The 23,499-nt window shown below is 42.6% G+C and overlaps 1 protein-coding gene across 11 annotated transcripts in view; it reads right to left on the minus strand.

Annotated features, from left to right (window-relative positions):
* The window catches only part of DNM3 (dynamin 3), a 377,759-nt gene that overhangs the window by 244,026 nt on the left and 110,234 nt on the right, over positions 1 to 23,499 (minus strand). For all 11 annotated transcript variants that reach the window (XM_036342917.1, XM_036342912.1, XM_036342907.1 and 8 more), the window contains exons 10-12: positions 21,618 to 21,756; positions 8,380 to 8,466; positions 1,800 to 1,870 (exon numbers count right to left, since the gene is read on the minus strand). In XM_036342917.1, the coding sequence (XP_036198810.1) occupies positions 1,800 to 1,870; positions 8,380 to 8,466; positions 21,618 to 21,756 (297 nt within the window). The remainder of the gene's footprint in view (positions 1 to 1,799; positions 1,871 to 8,379; positions 8,467 to 21,617; positions 21,757 to 23,499) is intronic.

The following is a 23,499-nucleotide window of genomic DNA, read 5'->3' on the forward strand; positions in this document are numbered from 1 at the left end:
CGGGAGACTACAACGAGGTGGTGTGGCAATGTCCCTTTCACTGTTAAGTTATGGGCTCGAGTTTACATCTAAATAGCATTTGTCTTCAATAAAAATCACTTTTAAAGGCAGCATTCCTGTTCTTTAAAATTACTCAAGGATTTGTTTTTCTTTTCAATTCCTCAAGGAAGCAACAGAAGGGAATGGAGAATGTGCCAACTTAAAATGTTACATGTGTTTCTCTATATTTTTCAATTATTAGGCAAACTCTCAACAGACAAAAATGATTTTTTCTTTCTTTTTCTTGTATTTTTCCCCCAAGAGTAGAGCTTGGCACAGGCCACATGGTGGTCACAGACTGTGCTGCAAACCAGGCATAATTCTCAGGTCCCCTCTTCCAGGGTGATAGGCAAGGAGGCATCTCAGCATCCAGGCTTTCCCTCACAGGGGACCTACAGGAGGAAGTGAGCAGTGCAGATGGGGGAGCCATCAGGGCTAAAGGGAGGGATGGGTCTGTGTGGACAGTGTCGCTACTAAGACAACTGACCATAGGAACAAATTCAATACTGTGTTTTAACACCTCCACACACAGGTCACAGACAAACAGTGGAGGAAAAACATCTACTGCACATCAGTAGTAGCTGCTGGATTCCAAATATATGTATACCATTGGTTCAGCATTACAACCACAGCCAACTTTACAAGGAGACAATCTGCTGTTGGATAATTGAGCCTTTCCTCCCTAAAACATGTCTGTCAGTTCCTCAGTCAGGGTTTAGTCTAAATCACATGATTTACATTCTGATTCTTTTCAATCAGATTGTAATTGGCTTTACATTTTGTTGTGTTTTATTTTTCATTTGCTCCTGTTCTTGAATACATGGTTCAAATACATTTCCCCCCATCATTTTTTTTATATAGAAGAGACTATATTTTATATATTTGAAGTTTGAACCATTTACATGCTACAACTATATTTTAGAGTTAGAATCAAACAAAAACTAGTTCCACTCTAGGGCAGGAAAAAATGGTGAATGCCACACTAATAACCAGCCCTGAATAACTAAGCATAATGTCTACACAGTGATATCTGTGAATGTAGAGCTAGAATATTAGAATATAACAAGCCCTGGCCGGGTAGCTAAGTTGGCTATTGTCCTAATAAGCCAAGGTTGTGGGTTCAATTCCAGGTCAGGCACATACAAGAATAAACCAATGAATTCATAAATGAGTGGAACAACGAATCAATGTTGTTGTTGTTTTTTCCTCTCTCTTTCTCTCTCAAAATCAATAAAGAAAACAATTTTTTAAGAATATAAAATACATGTATGATAAAATAGCAACATAGAAACAAGCTTATATAAGATATATATTATAGAAAAGAGAATGTTCACCCCCTATAATTACATCTAAGTTCACAAAAGACCGTTTTTTAAAAAATAGGCTCTATGTTCTAACTTAGGAATGTTGAAATAGCTGTATCTTGTGAACTGCACTTGCTATTTCAAATTAATGTGAGAAATTGTTCCCAAACATATTTTAAATGTGCATCTGTTGCTGCTTATCTATGGGAGTTCAAGTACAAACTGCGGATGGTCATCCAAAAGCAATGAGTATCTAAGACACATGTGACCCATATGCTGCGCAACCAAGGAGCCAACTACTTTATGGAGAGAGCATGGCCTCACAGGATGGCTCAGATTTAACCTTGACCCAGAATGCACTCTCAAGAGGTGGTGGGGTTGTGGGAGAAATTCCTAGTGTGTATTCTAGACAGACCAGCAGGAGGAACACACGCAGCAATTGAGTCTTCCACCTACTTTGCGAAGCCAATGAAATCCTCGTGGTTGGTGTTGATGTAGGAGACTTGGATGTCAATCAACAGTAGTACCTGTAAGTCGAAGAGAAACACTTCAGTGAAATCCATCTTACATAGTCTCAAACACTCAAGTCAGCAATTGCCTGCAAATTATCTGCATTGAATTTTTAAAGGATGCTTCAATGAGAATGAAAAGGTGCATTCATTTTTTGGTTCATTAAATTCGTATTTACTCTAAATTTAGAAATTGAAAATCTCCATGAAAAGTCTGATTCCCACAAGAAGACAATCCTATCTAATAAAAGAGAAACATGGTAATTGGTGTACGACCGCTACACTTCCCACTGGCTAATCAGCGAGATATGCAAATTAAATGCCAGCCAAGATGGCAGCCGGCAGCTAGGCAGCTTGAAACTAACATGAGGCTTGCTTGCTTCAGTGATGGAGGACTCCAACATTCCCCGCCTGCCTTGCCGGCCTCTGAGCTTGCAGTTTAAGAAACATTGTAACGAATATAGAAGCTAAACAAAACCCCAGAAACCAGCTTTCAGCTAGCCAGGATCTCAGACCTGGAGTTGATACAGAGTTTCGATTATAGAACTGAAACAAATCAGATACCTTCTTTCAGGAGCAGAGGCCTAAGAGCTGGAGCCTCAGAGCTAAAGCTGGCCCAGAATTTAAAAAAAAAAAAAGGAGCAGTTGGGAGCTTCAGTCCCAGCCTGAAAACAGCCCTCAGCCCCTCACCCAGACTGGCCAGGCACCCCAGTGGGGACCCCCACCCTGAAGGGTGTGTGACCAGCTGCAAACAGCCATCATCCCCTCACCCAGGCTGGCCAGGCACCCCAGTGGGGACCCCCACCCTGAAGGGTGTGTGACCAGCTGCAAACAGCCATCATCCCCTCACCCAGGCTGGCCAGGCACCCCAGTGGGGACCCCCACCCTGAAGGGTGTGTGACCAGCTGCAAACAGCCATCATCCCCTCACCCAGGCTGGCCAGGCACCCCAGTGGGGACCCCCACCCTGATCCAGGACACCCTTCAGGGCAAACCAGCCAGCCCCACCCATGCACCAGGCCTCTATCCTATATAGTAAAAGGGTAATATGCCTCCCAGCCCCGGGATCAGCAGAGCCGAGAGGCATCCCGGCACCGGGATCAGCATGACGGGGGCAGCACCCAAAACCCCTGATCGCCCTGCGGCTCTGTGTGTGACAGGGGGCGGGGCCACAACCTCCCTATCCGCCCTGCTCTGTTCGTGACAGGGGAAGGCGCCCCAACCCCCTGATCAGCCCTGCTCTGTGCCTGATAGGGGGGAGCTCCCCAACCCCCTGATTGCCCTGCGCCTCTGTGTGTGACAGGGTGCGGTGCCTCAACCCCCTGATCAGCCCTGCTCTGTGTGTGACAGTGGCAGCGCCCCAACCCCCTGATCGACCCTGCTCTGTGGGTGATAGAGGGAGGCGCCCCAACCCCCTGATCCGCCCTGCCCTGAGTGTGACAGAGGGCGGTGCCCCAACTCCCCTATCGGCCCTACTCTGTGAGTGACAGGGGGGAGCTCCTCAACCCCCTGATTGGCCCTGCTCTGTGCATGACAGGGGGGAGCTCCCTAACCCCTTGATTGACCCTGCTCTGTGCGTGACAGGGGGCAGCGCCCCAACCCCCTGATTGGCCCTGCTCCATGCATGACAGGGTACGGAGCCCCAACCCCCCTGATGGGTCCTGCTCTGTGCGTGACAGGGGGTGGCGCCGCAACCTTCCCATCGACCCTGCCTTGAGTGTGACGGGGCGGTGCCCCAACCCCCCAATCGGCCCTACCCTGAGCGTGACTGAGGGTGGCATCGCAACATCCCAATCTGCCCTGCTCTGTGCATGACAGGGGAAGGCACCCCAACTCCCCAATCGGCCCTGCTCTGAGCCCGACCAGGGGCTGCACCTAGGGATTGGGCCTGCCCTCTGCCACCCGGGAGCAGGCCTAAGCCGGCAGGTCGTTATCTCCCGAGGGGTCCCAGACTGCGAGAGGGCACAGGCCGGGCTGAGGGACCCCTCTCTCCCCCCGAGTGCACAAATTTTTGTGCACCGGGCCTCTAGTAGCATTATAATTGCTAAGCATGCACTCCTGGCCAACTTAACACAGAACCTAAAATTATTCTCTTCCTCTAAAATGTAGGCATGATGTTCAAAAGAAGGGCACACATGTTAAACAGGACACACATGTATAAAAGGGCACATGGCAAGAAGGCCAGTGAGGAGCTGTTCAGAGCTTCCTGCTCCCATAGACACCATATGTTAGCCTCAAAATAGCAATATCCTCTCCTCTTCTATCTCGGTAAGCTCCCTATAAGCAAGCAGAAGAATGTCATTAACCCACTCAAAAATGCAATATACAAATAAATAGAAAGACTTCTTGAGATCAATAAGCTTCACCATCACAGCAAAACTTCAGTCAGTTCTCTCCTAAGAGATCACCTTATCGAGGGATCCTCTCGGCCCATTCTGTCTGAATTAGCACTCTTCTTACTCTCTGTCCTATGAATCGAGCTCATTTTCCTTTTGTAGCTCTACCACTAGCTGACATAGGAAGTTTTTACAAATTGACTTTATGGACCCCACCTGCTGTAGCCACTACTGTATCCCAGGGACTAGAACAGAGCCTAAAATACCATGTGAATCCAACCAAGATTTGTCAAGGAATGAACTGGATACATGTTTCAGTAAACATGAAATGTACTGATCACAAGGTACTTATATAAACTCTAAGTCCAAGACCTGGAAGGTCCCTCTGTAGAAAATATTCTTCAGTGGGAGACAAGGAGACTTAGAGAACAAGAAGAGAGTGGGACAAGCAGACACTTTAAGAAAGAAAGCTTTATTCCAGAGTTATTCAAAACTGGGCTCCCCTTTCTATGTTTCCTTTTTGTTCTCCCAACAGTCCCCATGTCTTCCTAGAATGCTGAGCTTTGTTGATAGGTTAAGAATTAACAACACTTAAGAATTCTTGCCTATGTACCTCCAGAGCTCTGCACTGAGACTGCTGAATGAACTTTTAATGACCTCGATGACCCCACGCTGCCTCCCTACACTGAAGGTGACACTGGAGCGCAGCAGAGCACTCTTGGTAAGGCTCATTGACATAGTCTACGTATTGCTCCCTTGTGGGAACTTTCTTAGGGAAGACTTCTTCCATGATCCTCACCCCACTCTCACCCAACACCAGGATGAATGATGATGTTACTCTCATGTCGCCTATGTGTCATATTTTACATATAGTGCAGCCTACACTTTGTATTTGTGGTGTTTAGCACCAATTAATCACTCGTCTGTTTGCATCCCTTGTCAGCTTCAGAGGAACAGGGATTACATTTGTCTTGTTCACCACTTGATCCCCAGAACCTAGCACAATACACATAGCAAGTGTCCAATAAATCCCTGTGGCTGTAAATTTTAGAACTATCTCCCAGCTCTGAACAACAGTTTGTTTTCAAGTGCACAATTTATTCCCATATAATTAGTATGCGGCCATGGTTTCTCATGCACTGCCCAATGCTGTGGGCTCTGAGGCTCTGCTTTTGTGGGGAATCTCAACTGGTCCCCTCATCAAATCTTGCTTTGAGTCCCAAGAGGACCTTCCAAGATGAGTAAATGGGTCACCCCAAACCCACCCTCACTTCCAAACATAAAGTGAAGGCCACTGGGCCAGATACATAATACTTGTATGAGAAATTTCCTACCATCAGATAGTTTGGTTTCTTCTGCTAATGAAGACAACTAAAGAATTAGGAAGAGTGATCTTTATTGGATTATCTGTGGTAGTGCCTCAATTCTTCCCATACTGAAGCCATCTTCTGTTATACTCTCAAATCCACTTGGTCAGGAGTTTGTATGAAAAAACCATCGAATTGAAGCACAAGTCAATTGTTACCAACATAAAGAGCAAAATATCTACATAATTCTCAACATTGCCAAGGGTTGTCATGAATGTCTTGGACATTCTCGCACATTAACTTGGACTGCAGTGTAGGAAAAAAAAAAAAAAAAGTGGAAAAAATAAAAACTGCGGCTGTTCTCATTCATATTCCTGGAAACTAGGAGTCTGTGTTCATCCCAGGAAAAGAGCCAGGTCACATATGGGGGATGAAAAGAGTACATTTTTTTCTCACTTTTTTCACTTTCTCAGTGCCTTTCTCACCTACAGTTATTGAATATGGAGTTGAAGAAAAGTAAAGCTATCTTTGGGGGCAGTCATCGCCCACAAAGCCGACCACTTCAACATGCACTCTCATGTTTGGGAGCACCTGGAAGAATTACAGGCACATATAGGTACTCAAAAGCCCTTTGTTTTAGAAAAAAATTCACCGACTGATTTATGGGTTTCCGTATTTTTAATTTTGAAGAATTTTTCCTCCCACAAAGCTGCCAGAGCAGAAGTCTGTAATAGTTCCATTTCAAAATATATATATAAGAACACCTCTCAACAGTTCTAGTGCAGAGGCCTGAGGACACTGGCCTCTCGACCACCACGAGGGTGAGGGTGGAGGGGGCACCAAGGCAGAATGGAGTGCAGGACGCAGATGTGAGAGCTGTGCAAATGGACATGTTCACCCGGCCGAACCAGGCGTGCTCCCACACAGGTTCCTGTCAGAGGTGGCAAGTGTTAGCTTCCTCGGGCCAGCCGAGGTGGTCACTTGGGAGAAGACACCCACCCATCTCGTCTCCCCCTTGGAGAGTTGATTAATCAGCACATAAGAGCTGCAGAGGAAAGACAAGGTCCCTTGCAAGGAGAAAAGGTATTTCTTCCTCATACCTACTGTGTCATGGCTCTTTGGCAAAAACAACTAAAATGACTGATGAGCTGCAGCCATATTTGGATTATTGCATCTCATCCTCACAAGATGCCTGTGAGTTAACGACCATCATGATCCCACTTGAAGTGAGGAAACCGAAGTGGGAAGATGCTCACATAATGTGTTTTTTTACACAGAAAGTAAATAAGAGATCTGGGTTCAAACTCGGGCTGTGGGAACCCGGGGCCCACAGTCCTAACAACACTAAGAAACAGGAAGGCATTAACAACTCAGTTAGCTATGGACACAAAGATAATAATGATACTATGCCCTCAATATTGTCATCTCAGGGAAGAGCTAAATAGGATATATTATCATTCAAATTTTCTAGAATAAAGCCACTGAATTAAAATGGTTATCTATTTACTCAAAGTCAGTTTCTAACACAGTTGACACTAGAACCTAAGTGTTCTTGGTCAGGCAGCAGCCATGACATTAGATGGGGAAACTTCGGACCTCAGCATGACATATGTGGGCTTGATTTCACTGGCTCCTGAGTTAATATTGATTTTATTTATCCCTAAGTCACAAAGCCTATTTGCTCCACTTTTGGCTCTCCACAGGTGTGAACATTGAAAAACAAGTGAAAACTATGAATAATGGTTAATGGACTTTCAAAGCACAAAGATAAAAAGGAGTGGCAATGAATCCGCAGCTCATCGAGAAAACAGTACTGCTGGTCCTCCAGCCCTTCCCTCTACTTTGTCCCTCCACTCCACCCCACCCTCTCGCCTCAGCCTCCACTGCACATGTTCCCTGTATTCTGCATTCCTCCTCATCCCACTCACCTGAAAACCACAAAATCTTGCAATTATAACTTCTAGAGGACTTCCGAGAGCACACAGGCCTACATCCCATGTCATACATGAGAAAACAGGTCCAAGAGTGATTTGACAAGGACAAGCTGTGACTTTGAGAGAACAGGGTACTGGCCCTGCTGTCACACCTTCAGTTGTGTCCTGGCCTCTACCAGCATCTGAAACCATCGTGTTCCCCATTATAATGAATTATAAATAACAGAAAAAAATCCACCTAAGTTTAAGAAGCTTTTATCTTCCTGGAGGCCTTCCCTTTTTTTAATGAGTTATCTTCACTTGAAAAGAATCTTTTGGATTCACAGAGCCAAGCTGGAATTGGAAGACAATTTCAAGGTCAATCCTTACAAACCATATTCTACAAAATAGAAATGTTTAAAGGAGCTGTTCTTAAAAGTTTTTATTTTTCAATGAAAGTTTCCCTGGGTATGCCAATGAATAGCTTTGTCCATTATTCTCAGACAAAGAAAACCAGAACACTGAACATTTTGCATAGCATTTTAGGAATTTAGGACAATCTTGGCTCCCATCTCTGGGCCCATTAAAATTTTAAAAATCCTGTCTTAAATAAGAAAAAGTGCTCTGTTTCTGGATTAGTGTTAGTGGTTTTCAAGGTGGGCTATGTACATGCTAGGGGTACACATTATGATCTATGGGGTGCTGAGAAAAAATAATGGAACTCCTATTACTGTGTTTTAAATTGCATCCTTCTAAAGTCTTTATATTTGTTTATATCCTTAACATACACAAGATGTTAGTATAGCAACACATGTATAAAATTTATTAATATGTAAAAATAGACATATGTGGTTGTGTTCTAACTATTCTTTTTCCCATTATAATGCCGACTGGTAGAGACCAGCAGACCTCCTTGGGGAGACCTTACACTCCCCACGAGGCCCCTGGCCACCAGGGAAGGCCTCTTCTCACCTGGTCCTTGGTCTTCCCTTCCCGCTCCCGAATGTGGTTAGCCACAATCCGCTCTGTTTCCTCGCACAGCCTGGGGAAGTTTGCCAGCTGTCAGGAAAAACAGATGAGTGTTAATACTCCAAAAGTTAGACCACAAAAAAAATAAGACGAGATAAGTGATTTATTTTATAAAAGATAGGCATCACAATTCTGGTAGCAGGAGTGGAATTCTCTAGAGAATGGTGGAGTGAGAGAAGGGGCTCCTCGAGCTATAACCAGAGGTAACTATGGTACCCAGAGGAAACTTCTCTACAAAGAAACAGAAGGCCAGATACCATGTAGCACTATGCTCTACAGAGTTAGAACCTGAGAGAGGACTGGAATGAGCATGAAAAGATGACAATGACTGGCAGTGCTCACCATGTCTTAGGCTGTGTGCTAAATGCCTCATGAACTAACTCATTAAAAAAAATCACAACAATCAAAACAATAGATCCTACTAAGACCATTTTGTAGAGGAGGAAAGCAAAGCACAGAGAGGTTAAGTAACTTGCCCAAGATTAAACAGCTTAAAATTGGTGGGTCCATGATTCCAACCCAAGTCTCAGACTCCAGAGCGCAGGGTCTCGTCTGTCACCCTTTTGATGATGATCCATTCCAGAAACCACAAAGATCATTTCATTTATTTTTAATTCTTCCCCAACAGATATATTTGCATATACATGTTTTCGGCAAAACTGTAGAAATAATGCATTTCAATCACTTATCCCATCTAAATTATTCCAATAATTGTCCAAAATATAGTTTGCAAAAGTGAATGAATGAATGAATGACAGTTGTTTTCAACGTGCGGAAGAAAAAGAATAGGATGAACGAGGATGTTTAAAGAACCCTAATCTAGAAGAAGACTTAGTCAGGAAAAGCTATATGGGAACAGTTGTGGGACAATGGAGCTTGCCAGGCACAGGAACATGTGTGGGGGACAGTGGCAATGAATAGTGAAAGAAGTGAAAGATCAGGTTCTTCCTATCCATCACTTTGAATATTTCTTGCCACTCCCTTCTGGCCTGCATAGTTTCTGTTGAGAAATCAGTTGACAATCATATGGGTACTCCCTTGTAGGTAACTGTTTTTCTCTTGCTGCTTTTAAGATTCTCTCTTTGTCTTTTGCTCTTAATTATGATGTGTCTTGGTGTGGTCCTCTTTGGGTTCCTCTTGTTTGGGGTTCTCTGCGCTTCCTGGACTTGTAAGTCTATTTCTTTCACCAGGTAGGGGAAGTTTTCTGTCATTATTTCTTCAAATAGGTTTTCAGTATCTTGCTCTCTCTCTTCTTCTGGCACCCCTATAATTCGAATGTTGGTACACTTGAAGTTTTCCCAGAGGCTCCTTACACTATCTTCAGCAAGAAATATTCAAAGTGATGAATAGCAAGAACCTACAAGATTACTCTACCCAGCAAAACTATCATTTAGAATTGAAGGTCAGATAAAGAGCTTCACAGACAAGAAAAAGCTAACCGTGTTCATCACCACCAAACCAGTATTATATGAAATGCTGAAGGGTATTCTTTAAGAAGAGGAAGAAGAAGAAAAAGGTAAAGATCAAAAATATGAACAAAGTGACAACAAATACATACCTATCAACAATTAAATCTAAAAATCAAATGAATAAGAAATCTGATGAACAGAATAAACTGGTGAATGGAATGGAATCAGGGGCATGGAACTGGAACAGACTGATGATTCTCAGAGGGAAGGGGGTGTGGAGGTGTGCAGGAAGAGATTAGACAAAGATCTTATATGCACGTATGCATTACCTATGGACACAGACAATAGGGTGGCAAGGGCCTGGGTTGGGGTAGGAACTGGGTGGAGAGAAACTATGGGGGGGAAAAAAAGATAGCCATCTGTAATAATCTCAACAATAAAGATTAATTTTTTAAAAAATAATTAAAAGGTCATCACAGACAGGGAGGAGGATGGTTTCAGGCAAAGCTAGAATGGTAAGCAGGGGCAGATCAGGCAGAATGTAAAACCAAAATGTTTTTTGTGGCTCTCGAATGCAATGTTTCTGTCCTAATTCTTCATAATACACAATGGAACATCCTACTGATATTCAAATGACTTCTGATGAGACTTTCTGCCACTTGTTTCATTAGCTCAGGGTGCACAGCCTTTTACTTAGTCTTAAAAGATACTAGCATTTGCCTGGCTAGGTGGCTTCTTTGGTTGGGTGTCATCCTATGCACCAAAAGGTCGCCTGATCAATTCCTGGTCAGGCCACTTGATCAGGTTGTGGGTTCGAACTCTCAGTTGATGTTATGCTCTCAAATCCATGTTTCTCCCTCTCTCCAAAATAAAAAATAAAAATCCTATCTAATAAACTGGGTAATATGTAAATTAACCATCACTCCATCACAAATACGGCGGCGCCCATAGCCACAAGATGGCAGCGTCCAGTCCTCTCAGCCCCGCCGTAGTCCCCCCAGTCCCAAGGGGGTGGCCACTGAAAGCAGGCAGCATGAGCAGCCTGGTGGAATGCTTGCTTCATTGCCGCATCTGGCTTGGGAAGGCCCCCCGGAGCTGGTGCGGACACGGACAGGGGGGCTGGCCTGCAGCCTCCACGGCCAAGTGCAGGCCTGGAGAGGAGACGATGGGCCCGCCTCCTGCGGAAGCAGCGCGGGTCCCTCCCGCCTCCCACGGAAGCAGTGTGGCTCCCTACTGGCTCCTGTGGGAGCCAGCAGCTTGCTTCTGCCTCCTGCGGAAGACACACGGCTCCCATGGAAACAGCACAGCTCCCATGGAAACAGCGTGACTCTCAGCATCGCACTGCGATTCCCTCCAATGGGCTACTAGTAAATAAATAAATAAATAAATAAATAAATAAATAAATAAATAAATAAATAAATAAAAATGCCCTAGCTGGTTTGGCTCAGTGGATAGAGTGTCAGTCTGTGAACTGAAGGGTTCTGGGTTTGATTCTGGTCAAGGGCATATGCCCAGGTTGCGAGCTCAATCCCCAGTAGGGGGCGTGCAAGGGGCAGCCGATCAATGATGGTCTCTCATCATTGATGTTTCTATCTTTCCCCTCCCTTCCTCTCTGAAATCAATAAAAATATATTAAAAAATAAATAAAATAAAAGATACTAGAGTCTGACTGCTCATTTATTCCCTCATCTCTTCTATGTCTCTTACTTAAGGTGCAATACATTTTCTCAATTTAAATCATTCAAATTTTTAACCTCTTTCACTATGGATGCTGCATTAAAAGCCTATAGTTGTATGAATAACTTTACAAATTCACCAAAATTCTAATCACACAGGCCAAAATATTGATCCAGAAGACACCATCTTCAGACCTGTAGTTCCCTATTCATTGTTTAAATATTCTGGTAAATTGATTTATATAGGATCAAGGAATTACTATTGGCTATCATCATTTTATATTTCTAAATTTATTTCACATCAGTCCTTCATTGAACATTCACTGGGCCCGTGCTATAGGCCAACTGTAGGCTCAGTTGACGTCAAAGCACCTGGTCTTAAAAACCTTACAGTCCCATGTGGAAGGTTGACTGTACAGATCAAGTCTAATGCAAAAAAATAAATAGTTTCTGAAAAGCAAGAAAAAGAGAAAGAAAGAAATGGCCAAACCTTCTCTGAAGAGATCTTAGAACAGTGGTTCTCAACCTTCTGGCCCTTTAAATACAGTTCCTCATGTTGTGACCCAACCATAAAATTATTTTCGTTGCTGCTTCATAACTGTAATGTTGCTACTGTTATGAATCATAATGTAAATATCTGACATGCAGGATGGTCTTAGGCGACCCCTGTGAAAGGGTCATTCGACTGTCAAAGGGATCACTACCCACAGGTTGAGAACCGCTGCCTTAGAGGATTTCATGCCTAAATTATGACAGTGAAGCTTCCAAACAAAGCTGGCCATTTATCAAATGGTAAATTACTTCTAAATAGTTTATCATTCAAATTACATTGAATATTCTTAAAAAGAGATTTAAAAACAATACAATATATATGACTTTAGGGATCAAAACTTTAAATATAGAATTCTAAGAAAAAAGTTTAATTATACATATTCTGAGAGAAAGCAGTGCCATAATTTTTAAAAATACACATAAAAATATGTTTTAATAAAATCCAGTGTTTTGAGTGTTATTTAGGGTAATGTTTAATTATTTTGGTGGGAAATAAATATAAAATTTTAATTTTGAGCATGAACTACTTTTACCCTAGAGGGGAAAAAAATCACTTGAAAGAAATTTCTATCCAATAAAACAAAAATTACACACTTATTAAACTTATTAACCATTGATTAATTAGATCATGAGAGCCATGCTATCAGATTTCCCTTGGAACAGGCATGAGACCAGGCAAAATTTCCATACCTTCAAGAGTAACCAGTTCGATGCCTTAAGCAAAGACTCAGGTCATTAGGTAGCCATCTGTTCATAGTTCCATAGCACACATCACTGAGAAAATAAACTAAAACCAGAACAAAACGTTTTTTATGCACATGACTTGAGTTGATTGGCTTGGCTGAACTACAGATATGGGCTCTGTTTTGATCAAAAAGCTATAAACTTTCCAGTGTTAGCCACTCACTACAAACAGAACAGCAATAATGATTTTACTGCTCCTAAAAGTACACAATAATTTTATTCCATTTCTGTCTATTAAAACCTGCCCCCAAATCCCTAGTAATCCTTTAGCTATATATAACATAATGTTGTATTTATTCAGGAGATGACAAAAGTGCTTACCTGGGCACAACAAATTTGTTATTTTAAAAAAGGAAAAAACAGAAGCATTTACAAAGGTGATCAAAGATGAGAAACAATTCTATTATAAAGAGGTCGAGAAATTATGCAGGGATAAATAGGAAAATATGTTATTGAGTGTTCTATATTTCAGAAGTGGCATATGGGAAGTCTCAGAAGACCTAAGCTAAGCTGATAGAATGGAGAAGCCAGGTCCCATTCCGTGGCCTTGGGGAAAGCAATCAAAGAGGAAACAATACTGTTAGCCCTCCTTTTCCATGGAGACAAATCCTAAATCTCTAAAGGTCAAATATTTTCGCCAATTGGTGGGAGAAATGATGAGGTATATACAGGAAGATCACATGTGGTATGTCGATATGTGCATCCATCATATACCTCACATACCATTTCTTTAAGCAGAGACACAAAAACTCATGTTATTTAGCAAATGCTAAGGAATAAAACCAACAGGTCAAGCTGGGGCGAAGTAAAACTAAAAGGTATTCAGAAAAGACATAACCTTGCTAAGTAATTCAGAAAGTACCCAAACAGGAGGTCAGAGTGGGGGTGACACTATATCAAAATAATACCCAAAGATAATAAACAGGTTTTCATCTCTTTCCAAGTTTATCTCTGGTAGACATGTTAAAAGAAAAATCAAAACAGAAAGTAAGAGGAAAAGCAGGAGTAAAGGTAAATTATAAATTAAGAATTATTTACAAAGATCATAAATCCTTTAATGATTTGTGGGATTAAAAAATGAGATTACTGGAATATTAGCCATAAAAAAGAAGGAAATCTTGCCATTTCCCACATTATGAATGGGCCTTGAGGACATTATGTTAAGTGAAATAAGTCAGACAAGAGAAAGACAAATATTGTATGATCTTACTTGTAAATCAGAAACAGACAGAAAGACCAAACTCATAGATACAGAGAACATATTGGTGGTTATCAGAGTCCAGGAAGGGTTGGGGTGGGCAAATGGGTAAAGGGAGTCAAAGGTACAAGATTCCAGTTACAAAATAAATAAATCCTGGGGATGTAATATACACTATGATGACTATATATATAAAAGGCTAATATGCTAAGTGTCTGACCATCCAACCAGTCACTATGATGTGCACTGACCACCAGGGGCAGACGCTCAACACAGGAGCTGCCGTGATGCACACTGGCCATTTGCAGAGAAACGGCACCGCGGATCTGGCACCCACAGAGCAACACTTGGCTTCCCCCAAGTGGGATACAGGCCCCACCACCACCCCAGAGTGACACCCCACCAAATCACAGCCAATGCTGCCAAGACCCCATGGTGCAAAATGCAGCCTACAGCTCGGCCCAGCCCAGAAACAGTGGCTGTGGGTGCCAGGTAATGATGTCACATAGCAACGCCCAGCTTCTGTCCCTAACAACTAGCATCCTTGGAGTTTCTTCAGCCCAGTAACACGACTTGCTTTATGGCCAGGTGGAAACATTTTACACTTTAACCAAATGTCTGTGAAGCCTTTTCCCATGCCTCATCTCATTTGAGCCTAACAGAAGTCCTGTAGTAGGTAGATAGGAGACTCGGTGGAATCCTATTTTTTTTTCATTAGCCAGAAAATGGAGATTTAGAAAGCTTAGAAACTTGACCCGACTGAAAAGAAGTAAGAAATGGTGGACCTTGAAAATGACTTCGGGTTTTCTCACTGCGCAGAATATAGTCAAACACTGCTGCAGTTAAATATTTTACCCTTTGTTCTCCCTGTGTGATCTACAATAATAATCTGCTTTGTATTGATATTTACTGCTGTGTGGCTGACAATTACCTGAAAGAGAAGTTGGGGTGTTTCACTGAGCTGGAAAAAGTTTAGCTAAATCAGAAAGCAGGTCTAATTAAGCAAGTTTATTCTCTCTATATAAAAGGCTAAGTTGACTCATGCATGTACAATACATATAAAGTTCTAGCTGGCACCAATCACATGTGTGTGTTTTGATCTATCATTGACAATCGTGAATTTGGTTGACACTTCTATTATAGAGAAAGGGCAAATAATGATATTAACATATTTCTTCTAATTAATTTCCTTTCAATGTGCATGAATTCATGCACCAAGCCTCTAGTAGTTAATAATACTGTATAGTACATATAAAAGTTGCTAAGAGAGAAGGAACTAAAATTTCTCATCTCAAGAAGAAAGAAGTTTTGTAACTATGTGTGGTGATGAATCTTAACTAGACCTATTGTGAGGATCATTTCATGATGTATTTAAATATCAAATCATTATTATTATACATCTAAAACTAATACAGCGCTACATTCCAATTACATCTCAATTTTTAAAAAGGGTTTAAAAAACAGGCAACACCAACATCAAAAAGGTGCTGTTCCTACCCCTTAAAAGCCAAATCCCTGGCTTGAATTCCCTATAATACCCAATAAAAGGTTTGTTCTTTAATAATCAGCCTGATTTGAAACCTGAGTACCATGACCTATTACTTGAGGCATCTAGTATACACAGAGCACAACCCTGTCTGTGTGACTGGGCAGCTGTCAGAGGAGGTGAAATGCCAGTCTTTTTCCACAGAGTCAAAGCCATAGTAGATCTATCCGGACCTAAGAGAAAACCCTATTTGAACAGCGTGCTGTGTCACTCTTCTCCTTCATCCTACAACCTTTCATGGAAAGTTAACCAAGTGGCGGCTTCAGCCAATCATCACCTGCTGAGTCAATGAGATGTGATTCGTTTATTCTTTGGATTATTCATTCAATGGTTATTGTTGAAAACCTGGCTGTTTAAGGGGCTGGACATAAAGTGGTTAGCTTAGCAAACCAAGCTGCTAAGTTATGGAGCTTACACTCTCAAGTCTCTGAATTGTCCTCCTCCACCACCACCAAACAACAACAGGCATATATTGTAAAACTCATGTGGTCATGTGTGTGGTAAGTAGATGAGCAGTGATGTGTGTGTGTGTGCACATGCACGCACACTACTGTAAATAGAAGAGTCAGAGAAAGACTGTGATTGGTTGTCATTTGAGCAGAAACTGGAAGGAAGCAAGGGTATGAGCTGTGCAGATATCTTGAGACAGAGGATTTCCCACCCTGGGAATGAGAAGTGCAAAGACCCTGCTATCATGTCCCCTTGACCTGGTGAAGAAACAAGGAACCCAGCATAGCTGGAGTGGACGGAGGGAAGGGGAGAGTGGGAGGAGTTCAGAGATGGAAAGGGGCAAGGTCATTGGAGGCCTTTGAAAGCCACAGCCAGGACTTGGGAGTCAACGTTTAGTTAGTTGTGGGTATTCAGACCAGATATTTACTCACCTAACATGCCACAAAACCCAGCATCTCTTCTCACAGACCTTTTTAATGAAAATTTTATCTGTATTTCTAACAAACAACTAAGGTATCTTTCTTATTTCCTTGCAAAGCTTTTTTTCTTTTTTCTCAGCAGTGAAAAAAAAAAAATCAATTAATTGGTCTGATGGAGATCCAAGAATGTGGTTTCCCAAGAGGCCAATAAATGGCACAGTTGCTAAACTCTGGTTGAGAAAACAAGATGTTCCTCTCAGTATTTCCTGAAAAGAACCTTAGCACCCTGGGATGATGCTCTAGAGGAGAGGAGGTAAGAAGAGCAGCTGGAAGCAGATGCCCAGAAAAGTCCGAAGTGGGGATGTTCCTGGAGGGAAGCCAGACAGCTCATAAAGCTCGAATGTTTCTGCCCTTTCCTCCCAAAGACAACAGTGAGGAACAGCCCAGAGGAAGTGCAAGTTAGAATCTAGCTCCGTGCTTTGTTATTTGGGCACACATAATTCCCATGTTTTCCACTGATGTTTGCTTACGTGGCTTCGGAAAGAGAAATTAAATATTTTACACATAACTCATGCACCATGAGGACCTGAAAATGAAAATACTGTTGTTTTACATATAAAGTCACAATACAGCTAGAGCAACTATCCGTTAGACTTACCAGGGGAGTCTCATTATAGTTCACGCCAGGGAAAGTGTTAATAGCCCACCTTTCAATTTCAGAACTGAACTGTGTTAGATGATAAATTGTATGGTCACCTTTCTGTGGCTCATGTGCAAAGGGGTCAAGTGGAATTCTCAAATTTAATTGGAATTATTTTGCTTTGCAAAAGATTTTAATAAGACCAGTTCTGAAGTAAAAGAACTTGAAGATAGATATAATAAGGCCAAACAACAAGAACATCAAAATGAGGAACAAGGCAAAGAATAGGTATTTGAAAGAAAACCTGTCCAAATTTTCATTTTAAAAATAATGATAAAAATATTCTTTAAAAACGAAGCAGAGGTTTCTTTAGCAGCAGGTTCTCCTCTGAACATCTAAATTGTTAATAAGTATTTGTAGAAGGCCTCTTATGTACGATTAGTCATTGGGATAGGTGCCAGGGATAAGAAAATAAAAGACACAGCTCTTTTTTTAAAAGGTACTTATAAAAGAAAAATTCATATATACAGACAATAGTATGGCGATTATACCAGAGGGAAAGCGGGGTGGGGGAGGTGGGAGAGAGTAAAGGGGGAAAAATGGTGATAGAAGGAGACTTGACTTGGGGTGGTAAATACACAATACAATATACAGATGTTTTATAGAATTATACACCTAAAACATGTAATTCCATTAACCAGCGTCACCCAAAAAAATTCAATGAAAATTTTAAAAATTAAAATAAATAAATAGAAGGCACTTATAATCTGCAAGAAAAGGCATTCACCTAAGCAAATAAATGACACACAAGTGACAACGCAGTGTCATTATTGCTATGATGAAGTGAACACCAGGCACCATTGGAAGCCCTGACATGCAAGTAAGGATGGGGACCAGGAAAGGGTTCACAGATGACTCACAGGAAGATTTGGGGGGGAAAGACAATGATTGAACTGGATCTTAAAAAATGAGAGGAGATGGCAGGTGAAGACAGGCAAAGAAAAAGAGACATTCTAAACAGAGAACCACGTGTGCAAATGCTAAGGGCATAAAAACATTTCCGGGGCGTGCAAACCACTTAGAATGACTGGAGCTAGAAGACAGTGACAACAAGTGTGGCTGGAGAAGTATTTGGAGTCCAGAAGGCAAAACTACGCACAACCATGAATGAATGAACTCTCTCAAGGTATGAGGAGCCAATGAGTAAATACTGAGACAATGGGGAGAATAGATGTCCATATCGTAGAGGGCTACTTTGACAGCTATGGGAGGATGAGTTTGAGGATGGCCAAACTGGTAGAAAGATCAGTTAGGAGGCCAGTGGAATAATTTAGTTTTTTTAAAAAAAAAACTGCTCAGCGTCTTAAGAGAATAGTTGCAGTAGACTATAGAGTAGACAGTCTCAAGAGAGAGGCTCAAGCTGAAGTACAGATTTGGAAATCAAGAGTATTTTATGTGGCAGCTGGACTGTGGGAGACGTGCCCTGTCAGGAGGAAGGACAGTGACAGAAGGAAACCAGGAGTCAGTTCCACAGGACGTCAATGTGCAGAGGCCAGCAACAGTGGATGAGCTCTTAAAGGAGATGGAAGAAAACCCAATGGAAGAGAGAGGGGTCAGCTTCAAAAAGAGAGTGGACCACAGTATCAGGGATAAGGATATCATTAGATTTGGCAATCAGTCTCTGGATGACCATGCCATAATTATTTCAGCAGAGTGGTAGGAGGGTAGAAGTCAAATTTCAGAGGGTTAAGGAACTAACTGGAGATGAGAGAGTAAAGAGAGTAAGCATAAACTACTTTTTCCCCAAGAAGGCTGGTCATGAAGAAAAGGAGAGGAATAGGGCAGTAGATAGCTTTCTGTTTTTGTTATCAAATCACAGTGTGGTCGCCCAAGCTGGTTTCGCTCAGTGGACAGAGCATCGGCCTGCCAACTGAAGGGTCCCGGGTTCGATTCCAGCCCGGGTTGTGGGCTCTATCTCCAGTAGGGGGCGTGCAGGAGGCAGCCAATCAACGATTCTCTCTCATCATTAATGTTCCTATCTCTCTCTCTCCCTTCCTCTCTGAAATCAATAAAAATATGTATTTTTTTAACAATCACGCTATGGTTTCAGTTCTGTTCTGATTGGACACAGACTGGTAACAATGGTCAAGAAAGAAAATAAAACCAGGAGGAGACGGGTAGGTTGGAAGAAAACAGAGGCCAAAGGACCTTATGGGAGACTTTACAGGAAAATTAATGCACAATCTTTGGAAGCCACACAAGGAGAAGTAGGCAAGTGACAAATGATCTGGGCCCTAGATCCTTTGGGTTTGGGCCAATAAATGCTCTTCAGTGAAGAGAGCTGTAAGGTAAACAGTAATCTCAGGGAAAAAGTGAGGTTTCATTTAAGACAAACTGTAAAATATTTTGAGAAGACAGTACAAATACACAATCACCACTGATACAGAGAACATAATGGAAAGGGCGGTTCAAAGGCTGGACAGCAAAGGACAGAAACCAAGTGTCCAGAACAAGCTGTCTCATCCCATGGCATCAGGACCGACTGCTGCTTTTCCAGTAAATTGGATGCAATTGGAAATGATAAAAAAAAAAAAATGATTCATACATACCGTAAACACTTTCTATAACTCAAAACATAAATGTGCACACATGTGCCAACCTTCTGATGTAAGGCCAAGGCCCGTTCCCAGCATATGGATCTGCTGAGAGGAGCTATGCGTCTTCTGTCTCCCATAAACCACATCCGTAATCTACAAGTTTGCTTTCTTCAAAGTGGAGGGAGAAGCTGAACGCAGAGCCCATCTAGGTTTGTACGACTCCCCCATGTCTTTTAACTTTGTCCCACCTAGACCCGGGCGATGGCAAAGCTTACGTAGCTAATCTTTTTTCAAGTTTCTCCAAAGCTGAGTTTTCAGAGGAACAAAACTCGGTTTTTTTCTGCACCTGATCACTTTACTTACTCTTCATTTAAACTACACAGTTTATATAAGAACTACAACTAGCTAAAACAGGTTTGAGGATGGCCGCAACACAAGGGGCCCTCAGAAAGACGCCAGCTTAGCTGGTGGGGCAGCATTGCCTGGGCACCCGGAGGAGCCTTTGGCTGAAGACCTCTGTGCTGAGGGAGACAGGCTGGGTGTCTGATGGAGTTAAAAGCATTGGTTAACTCCCTAAGTCAGGGAAGAGGAGGCCAATGAAGAGAGCTTTAACTCGTCAGGAGACAAGACTACGTGCATTTTGAGGGGTAGGCAAGGACAGGGGACGGGGAGTATTATTTATTAACTGGCTTCAGGTTCCCCCAGGTGTTTTTTCTCCCCCAGGTGCATGCTTTCCCTTTCCTCAATCCCTTTGCTTCCATGGCTTACTCTGGAGAACAGAGACTAGGCTGGAAGGAACCTGGTGGAAGAACTAGAAGAGGCCTGGAGCCGGTCTGCAGTTCCAAAGCCTCTTCTGGATCCCACACTGGTCATGGAATGCCTTTGCTTTTTTTTGCACTGATATCTAGGACTTCAGCCTGCTTTCCTCTTTCACCACTTACGTCTCTTCTTCATCTGAGTTGTTCTGCCAGTCACTGGGGACCAAAATTCATCTTCAGTCACATTATCTGTCTCTCTCATTCTTTCTCCTGCTCCCCATTGGTTTCCAGAGAGGTTACTCATAGTACCATAGAGAAAGGGGAAAGCAACAAAACTGACAAACTAGAAGTATCTACTCTTTTAAGAAATGATCAAAGTACAATGTTAATGGCAATGGGGCTAGATCTACGCACCCCAAACATCACTCACCCCCTTCCTGCATTTTCCAGTACAGGGCCCTCCTTTTCCGTCCCCATGGAATGGGTGGAATCCAGCACACTTCTGCCAAGTTCTTCAGTGAGGAGTCCCCCAGTTCAATAGGTGTTACAGGTAGTAATGGCCATTAATAGATTAGCCACCATTGACTGAGCAGTTACTGTAGTTAATGCATTAAGGGCCCATGGTTCTCAGGCATCATCTTGTTTAATTTGCACTAAGGTAGTATTGTATTTACTCTCATCATCCCCATTTCAGAGAAATTATAAACCTCTAGGGATTCAAGGTCACACAGAGGTGAGTAGCAAAGCCAAGATTTGAATCGAGGTTCCCAAGGCTAAGCTCTTAGACCACTCTGCCCCTTCCCAGAATGTCCAGGTTCAAGTGGAATTCATGTAAATTTAGAAAACTTTCCTTAATTCCCTTCACAATATCAATGATTCCCTTCCCCTAACAACTACCCTCATCTATGGTATACACCAAAGGAAAATTAGTTTAGGGCATACACCTTGTTCTTCCAAAGTGAGGTTGACCTGCTTAAGCAACCTATGTGGAATGGATGATAGAAGACAATATGCCGTCTACCAGGAGATCAAGTCCCACTCAGTACTTTTCACAACCTTCCCCTTCAGCAAACACATCACCTTCTCTAACAAAAGAGGGGAGGGAGTCAGGCAAAGGGAGGCATGCTGTAGGGTGGGAAAGAGGGGTAAACCAAATAGAAACTTGTTGGAAAGGTCAGTAATTCAAGCTTACTTTTTTGGTACACTTCTTGACGGTGTTGATTAATTCTTGCATTACCAGATCTACACTCTTCAAGGAAGGCCCTTTCAGCTTCACAATTTGTTTTTTGACTATTGCTTCAAACGCCATGTCTGGAGTAAACAGCCCTGTCCTGAGTGTGAGAAAGAGAGCCGCATGTTAGATTTTTTTAAATGAGTAATAATATCCAGTACTCATTTGAAAATGTTTTGATTGACAGGCCACTTAAAGAAAGCGTGAATACCTAGTTTAAAAGTTACAGTGATTTATTTTAGCCACAGTATAATTTGTAATAACTTTAATACTAATATTTCATAATACATTCTGTTCTATAGATGATTAACATTACCTAAAAATAGATCCCAAAGTGTTTATATGGCATATCATCTGGCCTTCTCATTAATTTGTCTCATTTCACAGTCTCACAGCTTTTTAAAGGAATGCTACAATGGAAATGTTCTAAATTGACATTTCTCTTTCTAAAGTACTCCAAAGGCAATCCTCTCTTGCCCTCCATGAAGCAGGAAACGGTCCTCATTTTTGAGCCCTGAGACAGTTGACGCTACTGAGAAATTTCGCTATAGTGAGTGCAGTGGGTCCCAGGCTGAGGTGGGAGGGGAACTGGAGGAAAAAGAAAGCAGTTAAGTAGAACTAACCTGGGACCCAGCATGTTGAAATGGTGAGTTTACAAACAATAAAAAACAACAACAACAACGAAATAGCAAGTGCCTTTTTCATTTGGCTAGAGTCCATTCAAATTGGTATCGGAACAATGCTTTCCCTGTGCTGTGCAGGAGTCCGGGAAAGCAGACGTGTGTGTGTTTCATAGAAAGTGCTTATTCATATTTAAACAAAGAGTCCATGAGGGAACCCGGACCCTGAGCTCGGGCCAGCCTCAAAGACTGACAGCTCTTGACTCCCTGTTCCTAAACCCTCTTCCCTTCCTCTTCGCACCTCTCCCACCTTAACGCCTCTCCCCTGCAACACTCAACTCTATGATGTCTCCTTCGGGAAATTGCTTTTAACGCTCCCTTAACCAGCTTTACTCTCCATCCCTCCTAATCATCTACTTTCTGTTCACCTCTATTTCTAACTGTAGCGATCACACCAGATTGGAACTGTAATTCTCCACCTCGGATATGGGATAAAGTCCACACTGCTCAGTCTGACATAAAAATTTCCCCATCTGACCCTACCCTTCCTTTTATTTTCCTCCAGCCTCCTGTGCACCCTATGTTCCCACCACACGGGGCCCTCTGCCTTTGCACAAACACACTCACACGCTCAGTTTAGGTCTCTGCCTTTGTCTTGTGATGGTTGCTTCGGAATCTCCGCAATTTGAGCATGTCCACATCCTGCCTGCATGAGACCACGTCCTACAGCGCCTTCCCCCTCTGAACCCCAACACCTTTCAGCAGGGATCGGGGCACATGCTGTCCCCTGGCTACACCGGTAGGAAGTGTCACGATCACACTGACTGTGTTCATCCCACAAGGACTGTCTCCCACGCTTGCTCATCGCTGGTTCTCAGCATGTACAGGCGGAGAAGGAGCCATCCGGTCCTCAGTGGGCAAGGGAGGTTTCTGCTATTGGAATATCCAACAGAATCCACTGGGCACAACGCTTTTCACACGTGTACTTTAGGGCCTAGGTAGGCATGCCGTTAGGATGTCTCAGATACAGGGCAGCGCCATCTTCTAGGCCAGTGGTCGGCGACCTCATTAGTCAACAGAGCCAAATATCAACAGTACAACGGTTGAAATTTCTTTTGAGAGCAAAATTTTTTATACTTAAACTATATAGGTAGGTACATTGTTATTAACTTAATTAGGATACTCCTAAAGCTTAGGAAGAGCCACACTCAAGGGGCCAAAGA

Source organism: Myotis myotis, unplaced genomic scaffold (assembly GCF_014108235.1).
Source record: "Myotis myotis isolate mMyoMyo1 unplaced genomic scaffold, mMyoMyo1.p scaffold_m19_p_18, whole genome shotgun sequence".
NCBI classification, from domain to species: domain Eukaryota; kingdom Metazoa; phylum Chordata; class Mammalia; order Chiroptera; family Vespertilionidae; genus Myotis; species Myotis myotis.